General features: G+C 39.7%; 1 protein-coding gene across 2 annotated transcripts in view; it reads right to left on the bottom strand.

The window, feature by feature from the left end:
• GRIA3 (glutamate ionotropic receptor AMPA type subunit 3) overlaps positions 1-18,547 on the bottom strand; it is a 308,553-nt gene that overhangs the window by 132,486 nt on the left and 157,520 nt on the right. For both annotated transcript variants that reach the window (XM_062182985.1, XM_062182986.1), the window contains exon 4: positions 9,157-9,344. In XM_062182985.1, the coding sequence (XP_062038969.1) occupies positions 9,157-9,344 (188 nt within the window). The remainder of the gene's footprint in view (positions 1-9,156; positions 9,345-18,547) is intronic.

Here is an 18,547-nt window from a genome sequence, read left to right on the forward strand (position 1 = left end):
TCTAAGAATGGATAATTTTTTTTCTTAGATTAAACTCTAGTGTTGAAAATAATATAAGAAGACATAGTGCTTTGGTAAGTTGCGGCAGTGGGTATGGAGTGGAGAAGAAGAGATTTGATATGTCTGTCCATCCAGACATGTAATTTATTCTAACTATGCCTCCTGATTATCTTATCTCTCAAACTTTGGATAAGGTGAAATGGAATATCTATGAAATAAAATAAATGATATAAAGATATCAGAAAGGTTTTCCAGGAGTAGCCTATACTCCTTCCTGACAGACCAGAAAAGTAGGACATAATTTTCCCAAAATTTGATGGGATTACCTGCTCTGATCTGTGGCACTCAATTTGGCTTTTGTGTCCCTCTCCCTTTTCACCTTGATGTTCAACCAGTTATTAGCTTTTCAAAAAAACTCTGAAGACCAAAAGAAAAAGAAAACAAAGTCTTTGTATTTTAGTATCTGTTCTATGAGGAACTCTCTAGAGCACTAAGCTCATCACAGCAGCCTTTTTAAAAAAATTTTAAAAATTTTTTAAGGAATACAAATTTCATAAGCACAACTTTAGGAATATAGTTATTCTTCCCACCATACCCGTCCTCCCACCCCTCTTCCTCCTCCCTCTCCCCTTGCCAGTTCCAATCTCCATTAAGATTCATTTTCAATCAACTTTGCAGACAGAAGATTAACTCTATACCAAGTAAAGATTTCAACAATTTGTACACACACACACATACACACAAAACACTTTGAGAACTAGTTTTACAGTTAACTCTAATAATATAACTCACTGTGAACAGAGGTTCTGCATGAGGAGTTAGCACACAGTGACTCCTGTTGTTAATTTAACAATTAACACTCTTAAGTATGGAGTCAGTGACCACACAAGGTTCTTGAAATCAGCTGCCTAGGCTATGGAAGCATGTGAGTCCACAAACTCCGTCAGTATCTGGACAAGGCCATAAGCAAAGTGGAAGTTCTCTACTCCCTTCAGAGAAAAGTACATCCTTCTTTGATGGCCCCTTCTTTTTTCTGGGGACTCACTCACAGAGATCCTTCATCTAGAACATTTTTTGCCACAGTGTCTTGGCTTTCCATGCCTGAAATGCTCTTACGGGCTTTTCGGCCAGACTAGGAAGACTTAAGGGCTGATTCTGAGGTCATAGTGTTACTTAAAGCGATTGTCATTCTATGAGTCTGGACAGCAGCCTTTCTCACCTGGGTCTAAGGGTTAGCCTGTGTGGGAGGGAGAAACATGCACGTTGGGGCACTGCTGCTCAGATCTGGTGGCTCAGAAAAGCTAACGACATCCCTTAATCCTTATCTTATGGGCATTTGTGCTTCCCCGTGACCAGTCCTACTTTATGCTTGGTTTTTCTGGAAGCTAATGGGGTGGGGAATGGAGCTCTATCTGCCAGCCATTGCCAGTTACATTTGAGTTATTCCTTTGCAAGGGAAGGAGGAACTGAGAAACATCTAGGACAGTTTTTGGTAAAACGATGGAGGTTGTGGTTCTTTACTGGAGAAGAAATGCATGCAGATGGGAATGCCAGTTGTACAAATGAAGATACATCAAAGGGTTTGTGAAAAATGAAATTAAGAGGAAGTTTATTTTGGTGTAAAAAATTGAAATCCATGTATACACAGAGCTTTCAAAAAATTAATGGAAATCAATATTATGAAAAACCTATGTACAGATTCCCAGATTCTTGCATTAAAATAAACAACATTTAATTCCATTTTCCATCAACTTTTTGAAGTACTTTTCTACATGTGACTCTGAGTAAAAGTACCTTTTTCAATTTATTCCACTCTTCTGGGGCCCATTTTTTAGTTTTATTGTTTTGGCACCATAGGCAAATGAATTTATTCATAAATGAACTCTTCTCCAAAGGGTGGAATTAAGGGGCATATTTTCAATTCTGTGTGTTAATGGGATGTGGCTCCTCATCAAGTGGAGAAAATATCTGTGAAATGCTTGTGGCATAAGCAAAGATGCTTCAGGACTCATCAGGATGCCTGTCTCTTAAAACTGGTTGAATCTACTCCTATCAGAAAGCTCAGTCATCAGATGCAAGGCTGATTAGTGCTGTGTTTAACAGTCAGCATCTGGAGTCCAACTCCCTGGGTTCACATTTCAGCTCCACCACCTCTTAGCAGTGTAACCTGTAAATCTCAACTTCCTTACCTTATGATGAGATATAGTAGGGTACTGCAAAATGGTTGTGGCAAAATGGAATCAAGACAGGTCTATTTGAGTGCAAAAACATTTAAGTCTAGGCATAGTTTTTTTTTAAATACTCATTTTCCATGAACTTTTGGAATTACCCTTGTGTATACACAAAGACATTGCTTAAAGTAGTATATAGAACATCATAAGCACTTAATGCATATTTGTTATTAAAAACATCCAGTTAGCACATGTGGCTCAAAGTTTTAGTGTCTTTACTCCAAGTGATACTCAAAAATCTAGTTAATCTTCCAATAATCTTCACTTATGAATCAACATGTTACCCAATATCATGTCAGAGGGGAAAAAAGAGGTCTTAAAACTAGCTACACTCAGTAAAATCTATGCATTTCTCAAGTCTCTGAATTTGCTCTTAAGATATGACTTTCTATTGAACTGTTACCTTAGAAAAGCCATGAAGATACTGTTCTTGAGCAACAGTCCTTAAATATCTTATTTATATAAGCACAGAAACTCACCATTTGTGAGTAAATGGCTATAGTTACCATTTATTGAGTGTTTACTGGGTGTCAAACACCATGCCAGGTGCTCGTCACATATTTTGTGATTTGATCTTCATAATAACCATGAAAGGCAGTATGGGAACTGTTTTTAAGATGATAAAATTGAGTCTTGGCTAAATCAAGTCATTTTCTCCTGTGTCACATAATGGGGACTTGACAGGGTTAGGATTTAAAGTCACGTCTATTTGATTTCGAAGCATGTGTTTCCTCATCTATACCACAAATTACTCCAAGAGGAAAGGCTGTTAACCCAAAGAAGCTAACGAACTGGTAAGTCAGCTAAATGTTCTACAGGGAACATTGAGAGTGAGAGCTGGATAAAAGGGAGAGGAAATGGACAGCAACCACTTTCTGTTGAGCAGAGGGTGAGGCAGGGAGCAGGCATAACCCTAACATTTTTGCTTCACTTTTACCAGGTCTGGCTGTTGGCAGCAGTGCTGTGGTGCCTGCGATTGCTGGACATATATTTTTTTAAAGATTTATTTATTTATTTGAAAGTCAGAGTTATACACACACACACACACAGAGAGAGAGAGAGAGAGAGAGAGAGAGAGGGAGGGAGGGAGGGAGGGAGAGGTCTTCCATCCGATGGTTCACTCCCCAACTGGACACAATGGCCAGAGCTGCACCAATCCAAAGCCAGGAGGTTCTTCCCGGGTCTCTGATGCGGGTGCAGGGGCCCAAGGACTTGGGCCATCTCCCACTGCTTTCCCAGGCCACAGCAGAGAGCCGGAACAGAAGTGGAGCAGCTGGGTCTTGCACCAGTGCCCACATGGGATGCTGGCGATTCAGGCCAGGGCATTAACCCGCTGCGCCAAAGTGCCGGCCCCTTGCTAGACATATTTTACAGTGAACCCTGACTCCTTTGTCTTACAGCTTCATACTTTAGAAGGGCCCCTAATATTGTCCGTCCTACTAAAATTGTTAATTTTATAAACCTGGCTTACTAACTTAGTTGTTTCATTTCTCAAAACGACTGTCTTTGAGGTGACACCTAGAGCTCCTCAAATGAAAGAGACTTAAAGGATTGACCTGCTTCAGGGCTAGTGCTTAAGAAGTGCTACTTCTACATCATCTTGATGAAGCAATTTTAACCTGGAATATCTCCAGGGGAATTCATAGATTCTATAATTTTCCTGGGTAGAACATTAAGTGTATTGATTTCAGGCCCACTCAGTTTGCACATGTTAAAATTCAGGCAGAGGACATGCTGAGGTTTACTTTGGAAATACCTATGGGAGAAGGGGAACATGGTAAAGACTGAAGGAGCATGACTGGCTATGTGGCATAGTGGGTTGAGCTGCTGCCTGTGGTGCTGTCATCCTATATGGGCAGTGGTTTGTCCTGAGTGCTCCACTTCTGATCCAGCTCCCTGCTAATGGGCCTGGGAAAGCAGCAAAAGATGGTCCAAGTCCTTGGGCCTCTGTACCCCCATGGGAGACCCAGAAGGTGCTCCTGGCTCCTGGCTTCAGCCTGACCCAGCCCCAACCAATGCAGCCATTTGGGGAGTGAAGCAGTGGATGGAAGATCTCTGTCTGCATCTCTCCCTCTCTCTCTGTAACTGCCTTCAAACAAATCTTTAAAAAAGACTGAAGGAACAATGTTTAAATCTCTTTATGGGGACAAACTATTATGTATTTAATGGACAGGTAAATTAGGAAATACTCTTTTCTGTGCATTAAAATAAGTCTTCTAGGGGCTGGCATTGTGGAGCAACAGGTTGAGCTGCCACTTGTTGACACTGGTGTCCCGTATCAGAGTGCCAGTTCGAGTCCTGTCTGCTCTGCTTCTAATCCAGCTCTCTGCAAATGCATTCTGGGAGTCAGACAATGATAGCTCAACTGATTGGGTCCTTGTGACCCACATAGGAGATCAGGATGGAGTTCCTGACTCTTGGCTTCAGCCTGGCCCAAACCTGGCTGTGGCAGCCTTTTGGAGAGTGAACCAGGGAGAAGCAGATCTGTCTTGCTCTCATTCTCTGTTACTCTTTCAGATCAATCAATCTCTAACACAAGTCTTCTACAACGATTTTTACTTGTGAACACATTGGATTATCTTGAGATTTTTATATATTCTTGAAAACAATCATAAATTTTCCAGATCTGATATTTTACTAATTCAGCACGGCATCACCTTCATATAGCCTGAACTGGTGATATTTTATTTTCTTCCAGTTTCCTCCCTCCTTTATAATGAGTTCTTTCTAATGCTGATTCTCTCTCTAGTCTAGTTAAGCTCATTTGCTGTGATACTGTCCTTAGGTATGCAGAACAGTTGGTCAGTGCCCTCTTTATGGCAACTCTCTATACTTGAGGACAGTGATTAAACTGCCTCTTGGCTCTCTTTTGCTGGGCTAAACAACTCCAACTCATTTAGCCTTTCCTCACAGGTCCTATTTTCCAATGCTTTAATCATTTTTTGCTGCTCTTCTTTGGATCGCCTCTAATTGCTTTGCAACTGTTTGAAGATGTAAACTGATGAGCAGGCCAAAGCTAGGATTTGGCAGCTGCTGAATATCTGTTTTAATGAATGACTTAGAAATTAAGGGGGGGTGGTACAAGAGGAGGGGTCTAGGAGTCAGATGATTTGACTTTTGTCCTTACTCTGCCACTGACTAGGATTGGACAGAGAGCTGCATTTGGACAAGTCATCTAAATGTCTCTAAGCCTGTTTATCATTGTAAATGTGGGATAAGCACATCTACACCTGCCTGCTTCCCACATTGCATCTCAAATATGATAATCTATGTGAAAACACTTTGTTTTGGCATCAACACACTATACAAACACTGTGTGTCAGGCACCTTTCTAAATGCTTAGTGTTTATTAACTCACCAAGGTATGGTTGTTATGTTCATTTTACTGTGAGAAAATGGAGGTACAGGAAATTAAGGAACTTGCCCAAGGTCACACAACTAGTAAGTTACAGAATCCATGTAGGCTAGCTGCAGGGTCTATGGTCTGAAATGGTATACTCTGCTGCCTCTCCAAATAGACATTATAGTTCCAACAAAGCCATTTTATTTGGGGGACCTGCTCTTCACAGGTCTGTATACTACTGGAGTAGAGTCATGAGTAGATAACTCGTTGAGGGGCAACCTTTTCAAAAGTTGTTGTTTAGATTGATCATTGAATTAATGCAGCAGTCAATTAGTAGGAAAAGAATCATGAATACAACATATTGCTAGAAATTCTACACTGGTTCAGGTCACTGATACATTTTCCTTAGTATAATTCAACCTCCCTGTAGAAAGTACTCTTAAGTTTTAGACTCAGAATCTATTGTTTCTAAATTTTATCTATGAGATCCAACAGTCTTTCATGGTGTCATTTGTCTCTTTTGCTTTTTCTTTGTTAATGCTTATAACTAAATTTAGAAAGCCTCCCTTGCAGATGAACTGGTGAAGAGAGATATTAAGGACATATTAGTACCTAATTGAGTCTTTTCCTGTGCTGTAGTTTGAAAGGTTGAAAGAGTTTAACACACAGCTTTGGAAATAAATGGTGAAAGAATTTAGATTTACTGTATAAGTGTTTTACTATTCACAGGGAAAAATCAAACTCATATTATGAAATGGGAAGGTTATGTTGTATAACACCACATTGAAGGTCTGGTTATTTTTGAAAAAATATACCATACTGAAGTATTTTCACTAACACCCATTGGATATAGAATGCAGTATAAACTTATTTTATGCCAAAATCTGATTCATTAGGAGTAGTGGGATTATAGTGTAACAGGTTCTTCTACTTTAAATGGTGGTATGAAGTATCATTTTGTGGGCTACTGTAGAAGTTTCCTTCCATGAAAATAACCCCAAGCAAAGTCAAAAACATTCTTGGAGAATGAGGACATCTCTAGGGAGAACCCGACACTGATTGAGTTATAAAGGTTGTCATTCTAGCCAGGATTTTCCTAGTGAATTGTGTTTGGTAAGTTTGTCTAAAGAATGGTTAAAAACCAGTGAGAAAAATATCTCTGTATTGTAGCATTCAAATTTTAAAAAAAAAAGGTTTTCTCTAAAGAAATATTTGAAGTATAGCTCATTTTAAATAATTTATTTAATGAGAAATTTATTTTTATATAAAGAAATAAATTATGGCAAATGCATGATATTTTTGGAATAGACTTAAGCAGAGAGCCAACATCTTAAACCTTTCTAAAAAAGTGTATTTCTATAATCACATCATACGGCTGTAGGTACTTTTTGCCTTTGAATGAAAATAACGAAATTTCAGAGGAACTTACTGAAATGCGCTTGCTCAATATCCATCCATCTATCCAATACTATGTGCCAGATACCCTGTTGGACACTGAATATATAACAGTGAACAAGATAACCTGGTCCCTATCTCATAGAAATCATAGTGTAGTAGGAACTCCTTAAATGGTAGAAAAAGAAATCACTTGTTGATGGTTTTGTGGCAATTTTTTGAAAGAGGAAAAAGGAATATATGAAATGAATTCTACCCCTTACCCAGATGTTGCTAAAATGTTTCTTTGGCAATGTTCTCTGAAAAATTGTGTATCAAGTAATTTTGAGGGATACTGTGTATATAGAAGAAAGCCAGAGAAAAGCATGAAGAGTAGAGAGCTTTTAAATAATGCTAACTTAGTTTTCCTGAAAGTATGTAGTAATGATTATTTTTCTATAGCATCTTGTATCTTTTGAAGCAATTATACCAACCATATGAGGTAAAGCAAATTTTATTTTCTCCATTATCTAGATGAGAAAACTGAGGCATAGACATTTAAGTAGCTGAAGTCCTGCAGCTAGAGAGAAGTCAGAACTCTACCACTGCTTTTTCTATCATGTCCTGCTAAGAAACCTCAGACTCTGAGTACAAGGGTCTATAAAATCCAAAGGACTTAACAGAATGTAAGATATTCAGAAAACTAAATTCACTAATAAAAAAGAGGAAAAACAAAGAATGACAAGGAAGATGTTCCCTCTGCTTTGGACTATTAAGTAGGTCACCCACTAAAAGGCTATTTTGGTATAAAATTTTAGAGGGCATGTAGTACACACACCAGCATCACTGACCTGATTCTTCACTTTTTAAGATGTAAGGAAATCAAAGGAAGATTTTTTTTTGGTGGTGGGGGGAGGGCACGGGGAGAATGGGATCATTTGAGTATCTCAAAAGAACATTAGTTGGGAAACTTGATTTAACCAGGCTACTGCTCTAGATTTTCCCTATCTGAAGTGTGATTCAGTAGAGTGATGCTGTTCCGAACAAGGGGACAGCTTTGTTATATCCATGATGCACACTCAGCAATTTCCCTCCACTCCCCTTCCCTTCCCTTCCTTTCCTTTTTGAAAACCTTTTTTTGTGCACTCTCTCCTTATGGTGGCATATTTGACAAATTATTAATGCTTAATTTGCTATAAAGCAGCTCTCTCAGGCAAAGAGTGCTCACTATAATTTCAATCTCTGAAGCTGTTTTGGCCCCCAGGTATGCTGGTATTGAATTAGAATGGAAATGTTTTCCTTACAGTTTTGTTTATGGCAGCATAGGTACTTTGTTATTAACTGGCAAGTTGAGACCTCTAAGGGGAATGATAAAGTTTTAGCACATTTCAATTTGACTCTTCACCCTAAACTGAGTATCCATTTAGTTTAGGGTGAAACATTTATTCTAGTATTTTTGGCCTGAAATTTACATATCCAAAATTTAATAATGAATACCCTGTGGCCCATTGAATTTTCCCTCCTGGACTTTTTCACTTTGTTCACATTTTGAAAATATGAACATCTTTTCTCATATACCATCTTATCTTACAAGTGACCTTAAATTTCTCCCTGTCTCTTTCTCTCTCCCCTGACACCCTGAGGGATAATCTACAAAAATATTGACAAATTTGACCTTAGTGAGTACTTCCCTGACATTCTGCTTACACATATTTATCAAGAATGGCTGGGGATTTTTGGAAGAGCCTGGGAATAGTGCACAGATTCTAGCAATGAGGCTCCTGCAACAAAATCCTATCCTACACTTCCTAATCTTTCATCTTTTCTGTAATGGGAATAAGGTATGGAGAAGGATGGGGATTACTTTGAAAAGTTTTCTATGATACAGAGGTGTGGAAGTGTGGTGTTTTTTTAAAATCTGATAGGTAGCATTAAATTGCAGAAACTTTCAGATTCATCATGGTATGCAATTTTCAATGGTTTAGATTTTCTTTTCTTTCTTCTTTTCTCCTCTTCCCTGCCCCCACACCCCCTGCCCCGAGGCCCTGCTTCCATCACCTCTGCAGCCACTGAGGAGGAAAAAAGGATTAGAGAAAAACTGGTGGCACATTTAGTCTGCTGGCTACTTAATTTATTAGCAGATATGAGAACTGCCTCAGGTTGATGATTTAACATTGTTGGCTGGGGATGGAATAAATCTCAACGTACCTGTTCCAAAATTGTGTTAATCCTTTCAACTTCACAGTCAATCAAGTACCGCTTTTCCTGCCTCCTGTCCATTTCTTCAATGATGCGCCTGAATTCCTGAACGTCCTTTATGTTTCCCACAGACCTTGCTGTCACTTGCCAGTTGTTTTGCACTGCTGCTTCCATAATCGCTTGGAGGATGGAAAATCCTGTAGAAAGGAAAACGGCTACAATGACTTTTTAAATTTAAAAAATCTCCCTGTAGGTATTAAAGAGCCCACTGAGCTGCTCTTTCTAGTCCATTTGGTCCCTTTGAACCTTATCCATTGTGCACAGCAGACTTACTCATAACCTCAGCCTTAACCTACACAGTTGGCACCTCCGTTCTGTTTTAAAGGGAAGAAGATTCTACAACTTGTGCGCACCAGACTGGGCCAGGTAGTCATCAAGCCTTTACCAAAGAAATCACAGCTAAATTCTAGTACCTAATCGCTCTTATTGATGTGCATTATCAAAATATCTAGGGAATGAATGTCAAAAACTTACTCCTTATATCTGGCTGCAATTTTTCCTATTGCATTTGAAGATTATTTCTTTCATCTTCTACATAAGCATTTTTCAGACTGAGAAACAACTTTAGTGCTGATCCTTACATGGATATGATGATCTAACAAGGTAAAAATGATGTCTCCCAAGTAAAATAACTCTCTGAAAGTCTGATAGTCTGTAACAAAGTATTATATTTGTCCCTTGATCACAACATTATGAGAAAGTTCAATCATATTAAGTCTTCATGAGTTCTTCCTCTTTCTCAGTTAAGCTTACCAGGAATTCCTGATTTCTTTTTAGTTAATTTAAGTCAGCCATCTATTAGCAACTAACGCCCTGGATCTCTGTTGAAGGGGAAAGAGAAAAGATCTGATGCTTCAGTTTTGGGTAACCTTTTTGGACTTAGGGTTTGAGAAGTTGGGGAGTTCAGTATATCACAAGAAGAGCACAGGTATTTTCTATATACTGGTCTATTAGAGTATTTATATCTCTAATATTATATCATGTCAATAGTTTTGCTTCTGGTATGATTACATAATATAGTATAATTCCATCAATATAGACATCATTTTATTAGAGTATTGTCAAAAGCAGCTCGATTTTGATTTTCCCACATTAATTAATTAATTAATTTTAGATTTTATTCATTTATTTGAAAGTCAGTTATAGAGAGGTAGAGACAGAGAGAGAGGTCTTCCATTCCCACATAATTTAAATAGTTTTTCATTTATAGTCAGGTAATGAATGACACATGGAAATGGGTGATATGAATGATTTGCAAAACCAAACAGATCTGTGACATAACAATTCAGTCAGCAGGGCAACAGAGAATGGAGAAAGACTGTGCTGCCCTTTGAACATATTCCAGGTTCTATGCTTTCTCAGGCTTATCCTGTAATATAAGCAGGCTACAATTTAGAAGCTTCTTCCCTGGATTGAAAATGATATTGACATTTGGAGAGCCTGCTTCAGGGAGATGGCAGTGGTGACTCAACCGTTACAACTCCTTTGTGTGCTGGGTGTGTGCAGGAAGGTCACAAATGAGACCTAAGCACTTGGTAATTTCCAAATGAGCTATTTCAGAATAGGAGCTCAAAATTACAGATCAAAGTAAATTGCCATTGCTTTAAATGTTAATTCTTACTCTTTTTAAACCAACCACACATATCTATTTCTCAGATTTCCATTTTTGTGGGTTTTTGATGTGTTCTCTGCTTCAGTGGGAGTTGAGGGCATGGGATTAAGAAATAAACATAGGAAGAAAGAGATTAAAGCATTTGAAACTCTTTCTTAAGCAGTGTACAATAGGACCTCATTATTTTGAATCTTACTAATTAAGAATTGTTGAAAATTCAACAAGGTTGAGTTTTACATCTGTGCTGAATAATAATGGTAATGAAATTACACAGTGAGTCTTTGATATGTTTAAAGTAAACTTTTTTTTTTTTAAAAAGGACTTTTGCAAAATACAAGTGTTCATGTGTTGAGTCAAAATCTGCATTCTTATAACTTATACTCATTGGTCCTGCTCCATAGTTTGGGATAATACAGGACAAATGTAGCCCCTTTTCCATATGACAGTCCTTTACATTTTTGAAGGCAATTAACATGTGTCTCTTTAACCTTCTTTTCCTTCTGGTTAAAGATGTTACAATCTCTCAGCTACTATGACATGATGACAAGTTCCCTCATTGTTCTGTCTCTCTTCTGTGGATATTTGTCAATATTTAATTATTCCTGATATTCTAGATGTAATTGGATCTGGATGAAAATGGGATTATAGATTGCTTTGATCTGGGTTGTTATTCTTACAACCTAGGATTGCTAATACTTCTACATTGGCAGATTATATTGTTCATTAGTAACAAACTTGAATTGAACTAAAACATGACAGTTCTTTCCATAAAACTTTTGCTCTGAAATGACTCATAATCTGTGTATCAAGATGAATTCCATTCTAACTTGCTTTTATTTCATTTCTTTCATTCCTCACTCCATTCCATGCCTCACTTCTCCCTTATTTCCACATTGATTTAAATCTAGAAAATTATCTCACCCACTTATTTAGTACTCTCAGTGATATCTACTCAGGGAGACTGCACCTATCTCTGCCTTTGTTGGGCACACCCCTGCTACCTGTGGAAATTTCTTGATGATTCTCTGCCTACGCATGGAACTTCCTTTACTGACTTCTCATTAAATTCTCCAGAGATGAATGGATTTTAATCCAAGGTAAATCAATTACAACCAATAGAGAAACTGATTTAAAGAACTATTTATAGACATTTAAAATTCAAAATGAAGCTGAATACATTGTAATACATATGTGTGAAATACTATGCTGCTGTTAAAAAGACAGCTCAATCTGTACATATTAATATGGAAAGATTTCTGTTATGTATGTGACACACTATGTAATATGTAACAATAGAAAAAAGCTTCAAAATAACATTTATAGTGTAATTCCATTTTTGTAAAAAAAAAGCCTCCCAGGTTTTATATATGTATAGAAAAAAACCTGAAGGAATTGGCAGGAGTTATCTGTGAGGTGTAGGATTGTCAAGAACTTCTACTTTCATTTATTTATATAACGTTTGACAATTTTACAAGAAGCAGGCAGTATTTTCTGTAAGTTCCAAAACAATAGAGATTACAAAGTGTGTGACTCATGCTGTCCTCTCAAAGCCTAAGCTCCTGGAAGACATGGTTGGCAGATGAGTGCTCCTCTCTATGCTGCCTGCTGCCACAAATCAGAGGCCTTTTCATAAACACTGATGTTTTCAGAGCTTTTTATGCTTTTGTTCTTTGAACTATGCAAATGCATTACTTATTCAAAAATTAAGTAGAAAAAGCACACTGATTTCTTAATGAGTGTGCGTCTGGGAACCCCTAGGCTAGAAACTTGCTCACACATTTTGAGTAAGTCAGAAACGTGGCTTCCCACTGCCATGTCTTTACCAAGCCAGGGTTCTCTGTGTCTGTTGCACTATGGGACTATGCATTCTAGAACCCTAGAGAGGTGGGGGAATGGTTGTGGGAGTTGGAGTCCCTAGCTTGCTAAATGCTGGTTTCGCTTCTGTACTCTGGCTTGCTTGCTTGCCTGCTGTAATGCCATGAGAGGCCTCATCCTGGACCACGAAGGAGGCAGGCTGGGTTCTTGAGAACAAAGAGAGTAAGTTCTCCTGGAATTTATGACTTTTTGCTCCCCACCGGCTCCCCTGGAATTTATGACCCAATGCTTCCCGCCAGTTCCTCCCTGTGCCATCTCCTTTGTGTGGCCTTCCTGCCACATAACGTATATATTCTTTACGTTTAAATGAACCAATGAACATGTTAGGTCCCAATACCTTGCCATATAGAGAGTAAGAAGGTAACCTACATAGAAGATGACCTGCACCCTTGTAAGTGGGAGGCTATAAAAACCTCTCTTATGCAAACGAGAGGGCCTTTTGCCTGTGCACTGCTAAATGGCTGTGTTCAGGTAGGGGGTCCCAGCCGGCTGGTAACAAATAAACCTCTGCTTTTGCATCTGCGCCTGTGCCTTGTGCATTGATTGGGAAATTCGGACACTACATGGTCATTTCAGTTCAGTGCATGTCAGGAAACACTTGAAGAAATGCTTTTATTTATCTTCATAGCTAATTTACTGTAGTTTGACTGTTGGGCATGGCAGCTGACCAAAGTGAGTACACAGGGGCTTGAGGGAGTAAAAAAAAAAGAAGGAAAAAAATTAGACTTGAGAGGCAGAGCAAAAGCAGGCACTGGTACTTGTGGGAGGTGAGGTATGTAACAAAGCCCTGGCTTTGTAAAAATAAGCCTACTGTTTTAGCAGCTTCCGAATTGTCATCGGCTCTGTGTGAGCTTTAACATGCCAAACTTTGCCACGCTGAACTCTACTTTCCTTTGAGCAGGAAATTCTCTCCTCCTGATTCCAGACCAGCATTTCTTTCCACTTTTTCTTCCCCATTTTAAGGAATGGGAGTTATCATACAGGTAAACAGGTGAGTGCTAGATTGTCATCTGCATTCAGCCAAGATCACAGGGGAGTCTGAGGATAGAGTATCCAGTTATAGATGAGGGGCTGGACTGCAGCCATGACCAATCTAACCCTACTGGACAAGTTGTTAGGCTGTTCTTGGCAAACAACGAGACTATCTTGGTAAAGCGCAGTGAAGTGGATACTGTGATGTACGGCCCAGGTCTTCCTTCAGTGTGGGAAAGCTGTTAGTGGAAGAGAGCTGCCTGGCTTCAGCTTTCGCCCCATTCCCAGGGCAGTCTGCATCCAATGACTGGTTGCCACGGGATATAAAGGCACAATCATCTCACACTCAGTGGGATAACGCTAAAGGGTCATCCCAATTTCACAACTCCCTGAGGGGTAAGGCTGAGGCCTTGTTATGATTGCAGCATAGCCCATCTTTCCATCTGCCCAAATCTGTATCCTTCTCTTCTTCCCATAAGGGTTTATAATGGGAATACACCCTAACAAACACCTTGCATGTGCATTTCCATCTCAGAGTCTGCTCCCAAGGCATTCAGTCTGTGACTAGTAGTTTGATCAAATGACAGGGATGACAACAAACACAAAAATATCTCAAATCTACAGTTGTCAAAATCATTATCCTAGAGAGACAGAGAAAAGGCCATGAATTTGTTCAATGTACAAGCAAAATACAAATCCACTTCATGCTGAGCAAATAGAATATTTCATCTGAAAACATAGAACAATACATAGGATATTAACATATGGAAGTTGGTAGTGAAGACAGCCAGCAAAATATAGTTGAAGATAATTTTCTTTTTCATCTTCTAATAGGGGCTATCATCATATGTTGTTGCTCATGCACCTGTACAAGATCTCTCAGAGCCACATTATCTGTACTTCTGACATGGTCTCTAGAAGTCCCCCAAATGATGCAAGTCTCTGATATTGATGAATGGGCTTCACACAAATGTTGACATTTATAGCAACTTGTGTCAGGCTTGGATTCTCAGAGGGTTTGCTATGAAACCCCAAAAGGGTTGACTTACCCTCTGGAAATGTTCTCAAAGGGAGCAAGTTGCTCTTTCCCAGAGGGTAGTTCATTATTTGTCCAGTGGCCTATGTTAGAAACTGCCTTTGCAATATTTTCAGGTTGTAAAAGAGAGGCTCAAACTGGTACATGAAAACTCGTGTGCCCTGTAATTGTCACACAGAATCAGAGCATTCCAGGATTCCGGGCTATAAGGAGTCTTACAGATGACTTGAGGAAGTAGGAAACAACTTTTAAAACTGTGTAGCTTTTTTTTGAAATGGAATTTTTATAGAAGCTGTCTGTCTGTCTGTGTGTGTGTGTGTGTATGATAAACATAAAAGTGGAATTACTCTGGTTTGAGGAAGCTGTGTTTAGAGAGGGGAAGTGACTTGCATCAGCCCTCACAGCTAGCGTAGGGTCAGAAACAAGATTAGAATATGAGGAGGCCGGCGCCGTGGCTTAACAGGCTAATCCTCCACCTTGCGGCGCCGGCACACCGGGTTCTAGTCCCGGTTGGGGCGCCGGATTCTAAGCCGGTTGCCCCTCTTCCAGGCCAGCTCTCTGCTGCTATGGCCTGGGAAGGCAGTGGAGGATGGCCCAAGTGCTTGGGCCCTGCACCCGCATGGGAGACCAGGAGAAGCACCTGGCTCCTGGCTTTGGATCAGCGCGATGTGCCGGCTGCAAAAAAAAAAAAAGAATATGAGGAAGCAGGCTGGAGCTACAGTGAGGCAGGTGAAGTAGCCAGGGCACAGAATTTAAGAAAGGACTTTCTCAGGGTTGCACAAGCACAGCTTTGCTTGCCTCATGGTATTCTTGGCCTTGTAAGCAAGTCTCTTGACTTCCAATTTAGTGGTCTTTCAAGTACATCATGCTGTCCAGCCTACTTTATAGGTCTCATTTCAGGATGACCCTTGGCAACACTGTGAAGTGCATAGGGCTTGCCTCTTTGTGTACTCTTTCATCTGCTTTTTTTGATGACACACAATCCTGATGTTTGCTGTCTACCCAGTGCCCCAACTAGGCCTATTACCACCATTTTCAGCTTTTTATTTCCTCCTCCTTCCTCACTTCAAAACTTCTCTGTCCTAGCTCTAATTCTCTTAGCACCTTGCCCTTTTCCAGATGCCAGCATAAGTGAGTTTGAAAGGAAAGGAGGGGGCCGGTGCTGTGGCGCAGTGGGTTAATGCCTTGGCCTGAAGCGCCGGCATCCCATATGAGTGCCGGTTCTAGTCCCAGCTGCTCTGCTTCCAGTCTAACTCTCTGCTATGTCCTGGGAAAGCAGTGGAAGATGGCCCAAGTCCTTGGGCCCCTGCGCCCTCGTGGGAGACCCGAAAGAGGCTCCTGGTTCCTGGTTTCAGATCGACACAGCTCCAGCCATTGTGGCCAACTGGGGAGTGAACCATTGGATGGAAGATCGCTCTCTCTCTGCATTTCCTCTCTCTATGTAACTCTGACTTTCAAATAAATAAATCTTTAAAAAAGAAAAAGAAAAAGAAAGGAAAGGAGGAGCCAGCTCTGTGGCACAGTGGGTTAATGCCCTGGCATGCAGCACCAGCATCCCATATGGGTGCCAATTTGAGTCTCTGCTACTCCACTTCTTTTTTTAAAAAAAATTTATTTCACGAATATATTTTTACATAGATACAACTTTAGGAATATAATGATTCTTTCCCCCATGCTCCCCCCTCCCCCCCAGCTCCCATCCCATCTCCATTCCCTCTCTCATCTCCTTCTTCATTATGGATCATTTTTAGTATGACTTTATATACAGAGGACCAACTCTATGCTAATCATAGACTTAAACAATTTGCACCCACGCCCACACACAACATAGAGAGTACAGTTTGGGGAGAGAATTTGCAGTCAATTCTCATATTACAATTCAATAGGGACAGAGGTCCTACATGGGGAGCAAGTGCACAGTGACCACTGTTGTTCCTTTAACAATTAACACCCTATTGTTATGACATCAGTGATCATCCGAGGCTCTTGCCATGGGCTGCCAAGGCTATGGAGGCCTTTTGTGACCATAGACTCCATTGGTATTTGGACAAGGCCATAAGCAAAGTGGATGGTCTCTCCTCCCTTCAGAGACGAGTGTCTCCTTCTTTGATGACCCTTTCTTTCCTCTGAGGTCTCACAGAGATCCTTCATGTAGGGTATTTTTTGTCACTGAGTCTTTCTTGTCTTTCCATGCCTGAAATGCTCTTGCAGGCCTTCCAGCCCGACCAGGAAGCCTTAAGGGTTGATTCTGAGGTCAGAGTGTTATTTACTGCAAATGCCATTCTAGGAGTGTGCTGTGTGGACTGATTCCCATGTTGGTCCTTCCTTTTTAATTCTATTATTTTTACCAGGTACTTGATGTTATTTATATCGTCCCTTTTAAATTTAAACCAATCTATCTGTTGCCTTTAACATTTAATATCATCATTTTAACAGTGAAGATGGATGGCATTTATACCACCAATTTGGAGCCCCATGACTAGTTCTTAGGCTGTACCCTGAGAGGTAGGTCTATATGCCTGTATGCAGAACTATACTGTTTTACAGTTTTAGACTACCTTCTCCATCTCTTATTCCCTCTCTTATTTTTAACTGGGATCTTTTTTCAATTGCCTTAAAATACATATAATTAACTCTGTGTTACATAGGGAGTTCAGCATATAGTGTGAAGTAGAGAAATGAGAGAGAAAGAAAGAAAACAGAGAAAAAACTAACAAAACTAACAAAACAAAAAGGATATACACAGTAAAAAGTAACAATGGTAAACTGTCCCTCGACAATCAGGTCAAGGATTCTTGAAGAAATTGATTCTAAAAGTGACAATTTTGCTTCTATAGCTTTCATTTTAGCTGTGCTATTAATTGTCCCAAATCGGGGAGAATATATGGTGTTTGTCTTTTTGGGACTGAGTTATTTCACTAAGTATGAGGTTTTCTAGCTTGCTCCATTTTGTTGCAAAGGACCGGATTCCATCTTTTTTTTTTTTTTTTTTTTTTTTTTTTTTTTTTTTTTTTTACTGCCGTGTAGTACTCCATAGTGTAAATGTCCCACAATTTCTTTATCCAGTCTTCGGTTGTTGGACATTTAGATTGCTTCCATGTCTTAGCTATTGTAAATTGAGCTGCAATAAACATGGAGGTGCAGATAGTTCTTTGGTTTACTGATTTCATTTCCCTTTTGTAAATTCCAAGTAGTGGAATGCCTGGGTCATACAGTAAGTCTATATTCAAATTTTTGAGGTATCTCCGTACTGTTTTCCACATTGGCTTTACCAGTTTACATTCCCACCAACAGTGGGTTAGGGTGCCCTTTTCCCCACATCTTCTCCAGCATTTGTTGTTTGTTGATTTCTGTATGAGGGTCACTCTAACTGGGGTGAAGTGAAACCTCATTGTGGTTTTGATTTGCAGTTCCCTGATGGCTAGAGATCCTGGATACTCCACTTCTGATCCAGCTCCTTGCTAATGTGCCTGGGAAAGCAATAGAAGATGACTTAAGTGCTTGGGCCCTTGTATCCTCAGAAGGAGCTCCTGAATCCTGGCTTCAGAGCAGCCCAGCTTAGGCAGTTGTGGCCATTTGGAGAGTGAATCAACAGATGAAAGACCTCTCTCGCTGTCCCTCCCTCTCCCAGTCTATAACTCTACCTCTCAAATAAATAAATACATCTTTTTAAAAAAGGAAGGGAAAAGGGATGTTGATCATTGTTTTTGGGGTCTGCTCATCTTTTGCAGTCATTCAGACGATGCATATGAAAGTTGGTTATCTGCTTTATGATATTTTGGCATTTAATAAATGAACAGATAGTAGCTTATAGATATCTCAAGGGCTGGCAAAGTGGGAGGACA

This window comes from Lepus europaeus, chromosome X (assembly GCF_033115175.1).
Source record: "Lepus europaeus isolate LE1 chromosome X, mLepTim1.pri, whole genome shotgun sequence".
Classification (NCBI taxonomy): Eukaryota; Metazoa; Chordata; class Mammalia; order Lagomorpha; family Leporidae; genus Lepus; species Lepus europaeus.